This window comes from Diospyros lotus, chromosome 2, assembly GCF_014633365.1.
Source record: "Diospyros lotus cultivar Yz01 chromosome 2, ASM1463336v1, whole genome shotgun sequence".
Classification (NCBI taxonomy): domain Eukaryota; kingdom Viridiplantae; phylum Streptophyta; class Magnoliopsida; order Ericales; family Ebenaceae; genus Diospyros; species Diospyros lotus.
In genome coordinates, this window is record NC_068339.1 from 26,074,368 (window position 1) to 26,087,175 (window position 12,808).

The 12,808-nt window shown below is 32.9% G+C and overlaps 2 protein-coding genes and 1 long non-coding RNA gene across 6 annotated transcripts in view; 1 reads left to right on the forward strand and 2 right to left on the reverse strand.

The window, feature by feature from the left end:
* Positions 1-5,688, forward strand: part of LOC127794280 (heat shock 70 kDa protein 16) — a 30,186-nt gene extending 24,498 nt beyond the window's left edge. Inside the window, exons 6-9 of one of the 3 annotated variants that reach the window (XM_052325262.1) lie at positions 1,925-2,071; positions 2,195-2,323; positions 2,450-2,580; positions 5,116-5,688. In XM_052325262.1, the coding sequence (XP_052181222.1) occupies positions 1,925-2,071; positions 2,195-2,323; positions 2,450-2,580; positions 5,116-5,218 (510 nt within the window). In that variant the 3' untranslated portion in view covers positions 5,219-5,688. The remainder of the gene's footprint in view (positions 1-1,924; positions 2,072-2,194; positions 2,324-2,449; positions 2,581-5,115) is intronic. The other 2 variants (XM_052325260.1, XM_052325261.1) reach the window with 2 other exon arrangements.
* Positions 2,646-3,417, reverse strand: LOC127794283 (uncharacterized). Its single transcript, XR_008021596.1, has 3 exons — positions 3,349-3,417; positions 2,977-3,036; positions 2,646-2,862 (listed from the first exon to the last, which is right to left on the reverse strand). It is a non-coding gene; the product is annotated as an uncharacterized LOC127794283 (long non-coding RNA).
* Positions 5,689-5,701: 13 nt separating the features above from the next.
* LOC127794282 (protein DETOXIFICATION 40-like) overlaps positions 5,702-12,808 on the reverse strand; it is a 40,886-nt gene continuing 33,779 nt past the window's right edge. The window contains exons 4-8 of one of the 2 annotated variants that reach the window (XR_008021595.1): positions 12,008-12,246; positions 11,765-11,883; positions 11,474-11,560; positions 5,933-6,164; positions 5,702-5,845 (exon numbers count right to left, since the gene is read on the reverse strand). Coding sequence is in view for 1 of the 2 variants with exons in the window: in XM_052325263.1 (XP_052181223.1) it covers positions 6,063-6,164; positions 11,474-11,560; positions 11,765-11,883; positions 12,008-12,246 (547 nt within the window). In the remaining variant the exon portion in view is untranslated. Of the gene's footprint in view, positions 6,165-11,473; positions 11,561-11,764; positions 11,884-12,007; positions 12,247-12,808 lie in introns of both variants that reach the window. The other variant, XM_052325263.1, reaches the window with a different exon arrangement.

Here is a 12,808-nt window from a genome sequence, read left to right on the forward strand (position 1 = left end):
CAAGCTTTTAGACAAGATTGTGGTTAACAATTAAACATGATATTAGAGTAGGCAAAGGTCCTAAGTTCAAACCTCACCATGACCAATATTTTAAATAGTTACACATGTTTGGACCAGTTATATAGTGAAGCCTGACCATATGCGAGGGTGCATATTGAGACTAAAAATAATAACATAAAGTTAATCCTCTATCTAATAGCTAAACTTTTCTATGTGATGGCAGTTATCAATTTAACAGAATCAATTTACTGGAAACTCTCGAAGTTTCATCCAAAGCCTTTGCTGAACGCCTCTAAAAAATTTCCATGGGAATTTATTATCAAATGTTTCACTCTGTACCTAGTATATGCTTTTAGGCATGACAGATGATGCTTGAAAAGAATGATTAGGCCCATCCAGTGAGCCTGAACTTGTTAGTAAAGGTGTGGCTAACGTTTGAAGCATGTACCATATGCATAGCTGACAAGGAGTTTTTTTGTTTCCCCTAATTTTCTTCCTTTCTGGGGTTTGCTATTCAAATTTGATATGTTTTATAATTTTTCTTCCTTTCTTACTAATTTTTCATATCTCAGACATGCACATTTCTATTTGAGATTTCTTGCAATTTAATTTTAAATCAAAATATAGCTGTTGGAGCTGCCACAAAATGCTGATAGGCCATGTATATGTTATATGGTATATTTTCTTGGCAATTCTCTAATGTGAAGTATTCAATATGGATATTTGTTGCCCTTGCAAAAAGAAAAAAAAAAAATTGTTTGTTGTAATACCTAATAAAAATAATATAGTAGCTGCGGTGCCACTGGGAAATGCTCTTTACCCATACTTTTTAACTCAAGTCTTTCTAGATGATATAAAGTAAAAGAACAGAAAAAAAAATCTCAAGCATGAGGGGTTATAATGGTCTTTCAAGATATGGCCATAAATAGAAATGATCGGCCAACTAGAATTCATGTATCTGACCTCACCTAGTAGTAAGGCATGAGATTATTGGTGGTGTTGCTGTTGCTGTTTCCTTGCCTACTTCAGTTTTTCAGTGTTCAATACGATTTTAAGCCCCTTTTCCTAAGATCCTTGGCATTCCTATACTTGTTACATCAATGAAAAAGAAGCTTGGAATATATAATACCAAACTGCTGTTATTACAGACACAACATGACATGGATAACAATCTTTTAGAGAAGTTAGGACCTGACGCATGGACACATCTATTGACAAATATACATATATATTATATATGTTCATACATAAAAGAAAAACTGTTTTCCTTTCATTTTAGCAAAATATGTTTAGAATTATATTGAAATAATAAGAAATTATTTTTGACATTTAATATATTATAGAAGAAGCATGAACAATAAATCCTAGTTCTTAATTTTGTGAAGTTGAAAGCTTTGACTATTGGATAAAGTCACATTATCTTATAATTTTGTAATTGGTTTTCCAACTTGTTCTTATATCTTTTAGGCTGAACTGTAAATAAAAACATCCTTTATGAAAAAAATAACCCAATGCATTTCAACTAGGTGATCTGTGTAGGCCTACGGCTTTGTATGTGGTTGTAGCATGTCTAGCGCTCAATGCCCGTAACTTGTGGAGGTTGTGAAGATTCCATGTTCCATGGGCTGTTCGCTTCTATCATAAAAATGCCAAGTTCATGTTCTATTTAATGCATTTCCTTTTTTTTTTTTAATCTAAATTTCAGTCACTTGATTGGCGTCTTGAATCTTGAATGAGAATATGTGATTGTGTTGTCATTTTCTCTTCTTGTTTTGGTGGTTCTGCCTATTTGCAGCAAAATCTTTTACCCTTTTCTGCAAGCATGGGCAGCTTCACCTTTAATTGACTTGACTTTGGGTCCTTATTAGTCCATTTTCTTATATTTTGTTTGTTGGATGTGAGAATAACTCAAATATGTGAACAGCTTTTGAATACATATCGGAGCTTTGCTAGTGATCCAGAGAAGGAAGGGATTTCAAGCAATCTACAACAGACAGAGGAGTGGCTCTATGAGGATGGAGATGATGAAACTGAAAATGCTTATACAAAGAAGCTAGAGGATCTGAAGAAGGTTTTTTTTTTTCCTTTTCCTTTTTTTGCTTTGTTTCATCTGTTTTGTCCTCTCTCTCTCTCTCTTGCTTAGATGGTCCCTTTTCTTTTAAATAATATGTTCAATTTCTTTGAATTTTGCTAGTTGGTGGATCCCATTGAAAATAGATTTAAAGATGAAGAGGCTCGAGCACAAGCAACAAGGAATCTCTTAAATTGCATTGTGGAGTACCGGATGGCTGCAGGATCTCTTCCAGCTAGTGAGAAAGATGCTGTATGCTCCTTATCCTGTACTAGATGATACTTGATGTAGGATATGTGAAATGATAATGATAAGTTAATGATAATAAGTTTTGGTGGCTAACTGATCAGTCAACTGCTTTTACATTTTACTTTGTAGGTTCTTAATGAATGCTCTAAAGCAGAACACTGGCTTCGAGAGAAAACCCAGCTGCAGGATTCATTACCTAAGAACACGGACCCAATACTTTGGTCAAGTGAAATCAAGAAAAGAACTGATGCTCTTCAAGCGTATGGTTCTTACTTCTTTTCTTTACAAAATGATTTTTATATATTTATACCATACTAGAGGGGTGGCAAATACTATGCATGCAGAAGTTAACAAATGGATTATACATCAAAATATAAATAAAGTTTGCAAGTTAAAAAAATGAAAATATTACAGGAAACTACATTAGAGTTATGAGTAAAAGAAAAATAGAATGATAGTTAGGCAATGCCAACCTTTTCATTGACAATTTATTAGAACAGGACGCTGATGGATGAAATTGTTCTTATTTGACCTGAAAACCACTGAGATGGATGATTGATGCAGAACGGTAATGAGCAAAAAAATATAATAAAACTTTTGATAAACAAGAGTTAGCCAGAAAAGGAAAAAAAGAAGATATTGTAACCTTAACTCACCTTATCCATCATGGTTGCAAATATTTATTGAAGATGTTTTGAAGCAACCCTTTCTATATCCTAAGAGAAGATTTAGGTAATAATTAACTAATCAATTATCATAATTGTTATAATAGATAAATATGTGGTAATTAATGAGTATGATAGGATGACTTAAATAAAAAAAATTTGATAAAATTACAGTTAAAAAGAGCAAGTTAAGGGTAAAATTAAATTAGAGTGAAATCAAATGTGGAAGTATCTTTTTACAACTCACTAAATATTTCTTTTCTAATGTAATTTTTTCCCATACATATATGAAATAATGAAGATGGTAGATTAAAATAATTTGAGTGCAATAAGCCAACTTAAGTACAACAATGATGTACCGACCTTTGTTCCACTATGCAGGGTTCGGTACATGAATTCAATAAGCTGACTTGAATGTGAGAGTTAAAACTGTATACTGTATTGAAAAGAGCAAGTTAAAAGGATAAAAGAATGAATTACTGATAATAACTTGAATACTGGTAGTAATATATGAAGACCATCAATCTGAGACATCTGGATGAGTGAAACTGTCATGAGCCAAAGGATAATTCAATTGATTTATGGATTAACAATTGAAAACTTGCAGATCAATGAATCTTATAAACCAAAAAACCAACTTGGCTAACAAATCATGTAGGTACATCACATATATATGCATCCATGCATAAACACAGTTGTTGTAAGACATAGTGGAAGATCTTGGCAGTGTACGCATCTATGACAGGTAAAGAGGAAAGCAACTTGCAATTAATCAAACCTTCACCACCGAAGTAAAGGAAGATTGGAAACAAAAAAGGATGATTGAAACGTTTACAAAGCACCCATTATTCAACCAGACTCATTCTCAAGAACCACGAACCAATGAATTCATAAGACTGTGCTCAAAATCCTGAGACCCAAACAATTCCAAGAAGATGAAGAACCACCACCAATAACTCAACAGGAGTTTTGAATAAATATGAAAATTGTAAAATGCACAATTAAGTGATCTTTATGGCTACAAAATTTCCCCCCAAAAAAAATCTGATATCAAACATGAAACTGTAATGAACTCTTCAGCTATGATCTGAAAATCAACAGTTTGAATTGCTTAAACTTTGTGAAGCTTCAACAAAGTGGATTAGTGGGTATGGAATGTGGGATAGCCAATATAATAGGTGGTTTTGCTTCTTCCCTTTTCATGTTGGTCCCCATGTAACTAATGGATATTTAATTTTAGTAATACATTTCTCAATTAATTGAGGATATAAAGTAAAAGAGATTGTGACAATACGTCTTGAGTTACCTTTACAGGACCTAGGAAGGCAGTTCACCTATGTAGAGTTGTGCAAGAGAAAAGGTAACTCAAAATGTATTATGTTCATGATATAACTGCCTTCCTAGGACATATAAAGGCTTAGTTTAGTGATGATGTTGTTCAAAGATAATTTACATGTGCCTTGCTCGAACTTACATGCATGTTGGATTTTATATATCAGCGAGTATTTAAAATACACTTCTGTACTCATTTCAAGATTCCATATAGCATGTAGATTAATGTTATGACTGGAATTTAGGATGTGTGGAAGGACAAGAAAAATAACATATCAAGTTTTTATCACAATATGTATGTGGAATCAACTATATGAATTCTAGCTCTCCAATTATTTCTAATATATGGCCTCATCTGCCGTAATACCCCCTATAACTCATATCATACGTGTCTTGTACCAAACTTTGCTTGGTCTTCCTTTACCTCTTTTTGGCTAGATACTTGTTTTATTCCATCCGCTTTCTTCATAGGTGTCTCTATTGGTTTTTTTCTCATATGACCAAACCATCTTAATAGTGTCTCACACATCTTATCTTAAATAAGAGCTTCTCTAACCTTATTTAGGATAATTCTACTTTTTCTTGTATGAACGCATATCTATCTTAACATCCTCATCTTTATTACTATTACATGTAAAAATGAATGTTTAGATGTAAAAATGCACGTGCATAAGTTGTATAATTTTTGCCCTTTCCTTTTGCTAGTGGTTTATACATGTATGGCCTTTTTATGATTATGTTTTTACTCTTTCCTTTTTTATCCAAGAATCTGATGGCATTATATGCTTGGAACTTCAGGATGTGCAAACATATAACTAGATCCAAGGTTTCAGCCCAAAGAATGGAGGATGCCATGGAGTCAGACCACAGGGACAAGCCGGATGATATGCGAGAAGATTGATGTACATTTAACAGAGGCAAGTAATACAAATGAACTGGACCTGAGAATCAACCAGATGAAATGCAATTCTCTTGATGTGGATTTTGCTCAAATTAGTTGCCCCAATCAAAGTCTTCTTGCTAATCAAGAATTCTAAAAGGTGGCCATTCTTTAAGTGAAGTGGCATCCTGCTCATTGCGAAAAGCTAAATAAGCGAATTTTGCCTGTTACCTATCTTGCCAGGGTGCTCTGACCTGCAATGTTGTTGTTTCCTTTAATGCTTTTGTATTTGGCAATACCCTTTGCTATTTGGAATTCTATTCAAGCAGAAGATATAATGTTGGCCTGGATTCTCCTTCTTGTACATTTTTTGGCCAGTATAGCTAATTTTGTCGCAACTCATTTCTTAGATATGGGGGCTGGAAAAACGCTGTGTTATTTCAATGTAACTAGTCATATATCTTCCTGGCTCTAAATATAAGTGAATGAAGCCATTTGCGCACGTTATGATAATAACCGTTTCCATTAGTTATGTCAGTTCTTGATTCTTTTCATCATCAAAGTCTATTGAGTTTTAAATCTCTGAGCTGTTTATTTGTTCTGCATCGACGAGATAATAAGCAGGAAGCATCACCAAACTGTGCGGTCCTGCCATGGTTGTGAATCATTAGCTCTCTTGAAACTGCTAAATAATGCCTGTAAGTATTTAGGATAAACTAACATCTTGATCCTCACATTTGACTCAATTTTATTGTCGTCTTCTTCATTTCCTGTTTATAGTTTGATTCATTACTGAAGCAGCAAATGTAATTCTCTGATAATTGCAAATGCTCTGAATCGCTGAGTTGCTATCAGTTAAATGCAATCAATCTCTGAAAGTTTCTTCAGCATTGTTGATGGAGTCGTCCTTCAGAAGCGGCTGTTTCACGCCTTCCCATTTGTCTAATCTTTTCTTGGCTTTCTCCACCTGAAAACTCACCATTCCAACCGCTTTACAAACTTCAAACTAACTTCTACAATTACATAATAATAATAATAATTATTATTATTATGGGAATACACGAATACAAAAATTAATGTGCTTTCTCTTTTGAATAATGGGCTGTTTTTCAGAAATTTTTTTATCAAAAATTAAAATTGAAATTTTTTGAAGATATAAAATAAAAAATTCTATTTTTTAGACTGTTTTTCAATGTATTTTCATAGAAAGGGAAGTACTCTTTTTTATGTGTTCTTAAATTGAAAGATTTAGTTTAAATCTAAAAAAAATTGATGAAATTAAATATTAAAATAATAAAAAAAATTGAAATTTCCAATCAAAAAATTAAAATATAATTTAGAAATATAATTGTTATTAGTATTATAAAATTTTTCAAAATAAATTGTATTGGTAACTTAATCTTATGTAATAATAGTACAATTATAAAAATTAGTAAATAATAAATTGACCTATAGTAATGGACTGAAAATATTATATTAGTTGCAAAATTTTTGAAATTATAAAATTTATCATAAATATTTAAATTGTAATTAATATTATAACATTATCAATGCCATAGATGTTGTATTGGTAATTTTAATATTATAGTCATATTCTAATTAACAATATCAATAATAAAAATATGTTACAACTATTTTATTAAATATGAAAATATCAAATTTGTTGTGAAGCCTGTCAAACTTTTTGTGACAACTTTTTTATTCTTAAAATACCCTCCAATATTGTAACACTATCGAATTTAAGATGTTTTTAATAATTACACTTAGACTTTAAGGTGGTGTTCTCTTCGTGTTTCAGTTTTCAATTTTGAGTTTTGAATTTATTTTCAGTTTTGTGTTTTAAGTGTCTATTTTGAGATTTTTGAAAACATGTTCTTTTTGTCATTTTGAAAAACTGTTTCTTAAAACAAAAAACTAGAAAATGCGTTTGCTTTGAAATTTTGAAAAACATCATTTTGTAATATTTTATTCAATAAATTTAATTTAAAATAAATTATAAACAATTATTAATAAATTATAAATTAATAAAAAAATATATTACATATCATATTACACATTCGTATTCAAATAAAATAAAACAAAACAAAACAAAAATCAAATAAAAAAAGAATTCAAAACAAAGAACACAGAATGGATGGGGTCTCGCACAGAGGGAAGGCGATGATGGTGGATGCGAGATGCAAGGGGAGCGACAGTGGGGGGTAGACGGGGACTCTCTTGGCCGGTGGCGGGCGCGGTCGACAGCGGTGGTCGCGGTGGCAGTGGCTGATGCGGTCGACGGCGATGGCGGAGACAGTGCTCTGTTTTTGGGTTTGCGATTTTTGGGTGTTTCGAAGAGAAGAGAGGAGAGAGAGAGAATGGATGGGGTCTACCAGATTTGGGGAGAGAGGGGTGGGTCGATGGCGGCTTTCGGTGGTGGCGGGCTAGGTCGACGGCGGCCTTGGCAGCGACGGAGATGGCACGCGAGGTCGACGGCGGCTCTGGCTGCAACGGAGATGGCGGGCGCAGTGTTTGGTAGAGGTTTGAGAGAGAGACAGAAGAGAGGAGAGAGAGAGGAGATTCGAGAATGGAGGTTGGCGCTCGGGGGGGGGGGGAGCATCTGTCAGTGCGTGAGAAGAAATGTTGTTTTTCGTGTTTTCATTTTTTACCCGTGTTTTGGCTGAAAACAGCCAAAACGAGTTTTTCTTGTTTTGGATTTCCTTTACAAAATTTTTACTTGTTTTCGAAAATGTGTTTTCGAAAATAACAAAGAGAACACGTTTTGAGTGTTTTGAAAAATTGAAAACAGAGAATAGCACGAAAACGACAAAGAGAACAGGGCCTAAGTTTTTCAAAATATCTTTTTTTACCATTAACATTATATTCAAGATTAAGGAGGTAATTAAAGGCACACAAAACATGGTATAGAGCACAACCTTAAACATAGTGAAGTAAATAATAAATTCAAATTAGTTTGCATATATCCAAACTTCCAAAATATAATTCAAACTTAGGCATGGTAAAATATTTAATGACATAAATTACAAAATAATCAGGTTGTCCAAAATAATAGCATCCATTATTGGGTCTAATCAATCATCTTTTTCTTTCCCTTATTATGATCTAGATTACTTGACATGTTTGAATATATTATATTAAGTATTTAATCATTTAGAAAGGGTTCATAAATTTATTTTGAGCATAATATTATGACTTTACCTAGTCATAAAGGTTTAATATCCAATGAGTTAACCTTAAGTCAAAATGCAGCTATGGCGGTCATCCCATTAATCATCCTTTTGGGAATAATATAAATAACTTTCTAGACTAACTTCCCATTACCATTATGGTCAAACAATGACTCAACATGCGATTAAGCCAAAGTCATTATACTCAATTCAATTTCCATATGTTTTAAATTGCAACATATGTGTTTTTTCCCCCAAAATTGTACTTTTTACATTCTTGCTAGTGCTTTTTCTTGCGCATTCTACAATAAGTGTGTATGTATTACAAGCGCTCTTATTGATTGTATTTCTCAATTCTCATATCATTGTCAGTGTGATCCTAGCTTGTTTTCTTGTGTGATTTTTTTTATTTTTTTCTTCTTGTTTTATTTTTCTTTCCCTTATTCTTCTCTTTTCCATATTTTCTCGCCAAATATCAACTACCCAATGAGCCTAACGCCGTTGGACTAGTTCATTTCTTAGCAAGTCCAACAACTTTCCAGCGAGTTCGAAACTCCCTAACATAATACCCTTTAAAATAAAAAAATTAAAAAAATGACACAATAATTTAAGGAATTTTGAAAAATGTATCCAAACCCTTAACTAAAAAAAATAAAAATTCAAGAATGGAATTTTTTAAAGGAGAATTAGATGTAATACCCAAAATTTTTAAGAACATTTGAAAAATAGAATATGGTGATTATAAAATGAAAATAGCTCAAGGACGTTTTGGTAATTTGGGTTACCATCTCAAGGGTATTTCAATAATTTTGAAATTAGGGGTATTAATATAATTCATCAAAAATTTTGGGTTATAAGTGCAATTTCCCAAAAGATCTGGTGTAAAAGAATACTTTAAAATAATTTGGGTCTTAATGAAATTAACAAAAGCTAAGGACTTGAGGGAAATAACCTAACTAGAATTTATAAGAACAATGAGGGAAAAATTAAAATTTTTTAAACCTACAGTGTGAACATGATAGAAAATAGTCATTGCACTATAGGCTTTATGCTTCCTCTCTAGCGATGTGATAGCCAACAAGGACTAAAGGGATAGGCTATTAGTGGGCTATACAAGCTTGGTCAGCAAGGAACGGCTTTGATGTGATGGATTTAAGTACTAGGTCAGCTAGATTTCATCAATAAATAAAGCAAGGGTTTGTTAAAGAAAAAGTATGAAATCGAAGCTAGTTTAAGGTGATTTGAGGGTTGAAACGAGAGGGTTTTGTTCTCATGAGTGTGAGTGAGAGATTGAGATCATTTGGAGTTGTTTTTCCATGATGAGAATGAGAAGTTAGTCTAGAAGCTTATTTGCTTTTGTTGTAGCCTACTTTCTAGGGAAATGCGTTATTCTCCCAAAGAAAGTGTCTTTCTCTTGAGAGAAAGAATTTTCCCAGTGAAGATTAAAGAAAAAATTTCTTCCAAATAATGAAGTTCTCTCGAAAAAGTAACCTTCACACAAGCATTACATTACATAAACTCGATCGAGTCATTCTCTCAGGGGAACAATGAGGGAGACTTTTTCTCCTAGACAACTATACATTATCATTGCCTTGCACAATGACTGTCCATCTCACAAGGAACTCATTGTCTTAGAAGAATAGGTTTCTTACTCGGCCTAATTCATGCTTAACTCAAGACAACACCATGTACCTCCTATGCATGTGTGCCACTCATCGACATCGATGAGGTATAAATACCCCCCAACTAGTTATTTTAGGGATCTTTTCTATAATCTTTTGACTATTAATCTTCCTAGTTACACCAAAACACAGTATTTCACTTGTTTATCCTTCTAGAAGAATGTCATAATACTCTTCATGAGCAACTTAAGTTGTTTCTTCATAACATTTACCTGCTTGTTCATAGCACTGTGGTGACTAAATCTGAATTAGAAATTGGAAAGCCCATTTGGGAGGAATTCCCACATGCCTTTTTATTGTTTTCTACCTCACAATCACTCTCTTGTATAGGAGCTTCCCCAAGCAACTACTTCACTCTCCCTCTTTAATCCCAATGTTGTTTGTTCAAGTTCAATAGCTGTTTATTTAAGAGAATCAAGCCAATGATCTCTCCCCCAGATAAAGGCTCAAGTTTCCCCAGACAACGAAGAACTCTTCCCTGGACAAGTAGCTAGCCACCTACCTCTCGACATGCAAACCAAGTCCCTCGTTCCTTGCCTTGCTTTGCCTTAGCTTGAGTCTACAAATTTTACTTGTTATATTTCTAGAAACAATAGCATTATTCCTCAAGCGACAATTAATAAGATAATCGTTATGACTGGATCATAACTTGGGGTTAGTGCATTGGACATTGAACATTTATGATTAAGTCGAGTCACATTATGTTCATGTACTATGCATAACAAATATTTTTGAACCCTTAGTAAATGATTAAACATTTAATATGACATATTCAAATGTATATATTGGGTAACTCAAACCCTAATAAGCAAAAGGAAAATATGGTTGATTAGACCCCAATAATGGATTTTATTATTTTGGACAACCTCATTATATTTTGTAATATATCGTTAATTGTGTTTATGTGTCACGAGGCCTAGCTAGGTTTGAAATATAATTTGGAAGTTTGGATGTATGCAAACTGGTTTGAATTCATTATCTACTTCATGTATATATGTTTAAGATTGCAATCAATATTACGTTTCGTGCATCTTTTTAATTACCTATAACTTTGATTTTATGGGAATGTAATCTTAAGGGGTAAACAAAAAAATGATAAACTTTGGATCTAAGTGTAGTTATTAAAAAAAATGCTGAATTCTCTTGAACATAACACTCCTGAATATCAGTGTTACAATTATGTTACTTAAAAGACCAAAAAAAAAATAATAATAATAATAAATAAGATTTAAACATAAATTTATGCACCGACCAAGACCTATATTATATTTGAAAATTTGGCCTATAGTTATGTAACAATCGAGCACAAGATTTAGCCAAAGACATTTTTAAACACATTTTCAGTTTTTAAGATATGAACATATATATATATATATATAGCTCAATGTAATTAACAATTAAATAACCACGTCTAATTAAGAAATTACCTCTTTCTCCCAATCAGTGCGATAGGTTGTCCAGACCAAGATGAAGGTCTGCATCATTGTTCCTCCTATCATTCCTGACCATATGCCCTATCAAACACAACACAACACAACACCAACGCATTCTTAACTTCTCCGAAACTAAAGTTACAATATTTATTCATGGAGGATACATATATAATATAATATAACAATGAGAGAATATATATATATATATATATAACAGCCTTATATACCTTACGTAAGTACAAACAGGTAGGCTAGTATGCATGCATTTTGGTTTTCCATACATACCTTGGCACCAAGGTGGAGCTTAAAGCCCAGAAGACAGCCCAAAGGAATTCCAACCAAGTAATAGCATCCCACATTCACATATGCCACAAATGCTTGCCATCCGCACCCAACAGCCACACCTTCAAATTAATTATATTATTATTATTTAATTCCATCAATATTCTACGTACGTTATACATTAATTACACCTTATATATTCTATTCAATTTCTATATATATTATTATTATTTCCAAGTTCCGTACCAGACAAGACGGGTTGAACGCCGTTGAGGATGAGAGTGACGGCCAAGAAGGGGCAGAGGTCCGAGACGGCGTCGGCCACCGCTTCCCCGCCCGTGAAGGCGAAGCTGATGACGTGCCGCAGCGCCAGCACCACCATGGCTTCAGCAACCGCAATGGCCAAGGACACCAAGTTCACCACCAAAACTGAGAAAGCTGCAGACTTGGGGTTTCCACCTCCAAGCTCATTCCCAACCCTCACACTGCAATCATTTGCATTATTCCAACACAACAATCTTCTTAATTACTTCAACTTTCATGATATATATATATATATAATACACACACCTTTCTTATTTTTTTTGAATAAATATGATTTTTGATTGAATTCTTAACTATTATATTTGTGCTTCTAATTTCAAAAGTTAAAAATTATTTTGTTTCTTAGCAATAACCATGGCAAAAATTGCTATACACTCATGACGAAAAATTATATTTTAAACAATCATAATATTTAAAATTTAATTTTTCATTTACTTTAACTAGTTTTCTATTGTTTCTATTATTTTCAAATATATTCAAATTTTTTTTAAAGAAAAAAAAATCAAATAATGTTGTTTTCCTATTATTGTTGTCCAGATACAACAATATAATTTGTATGTTAGAAATCATCTTCAAACCCGTAAATTCCTGCAAAGAAGGACATCGTCAAGGGGAGCAAAGCAATTTCTCTGTGACTACTCTTATATTTAAGTCAAATTCTTGAGAATGCTTAAAGAAGTTATAGACCTCTTGAATAATAATAGTAGCGTATCTTTTTTGCAA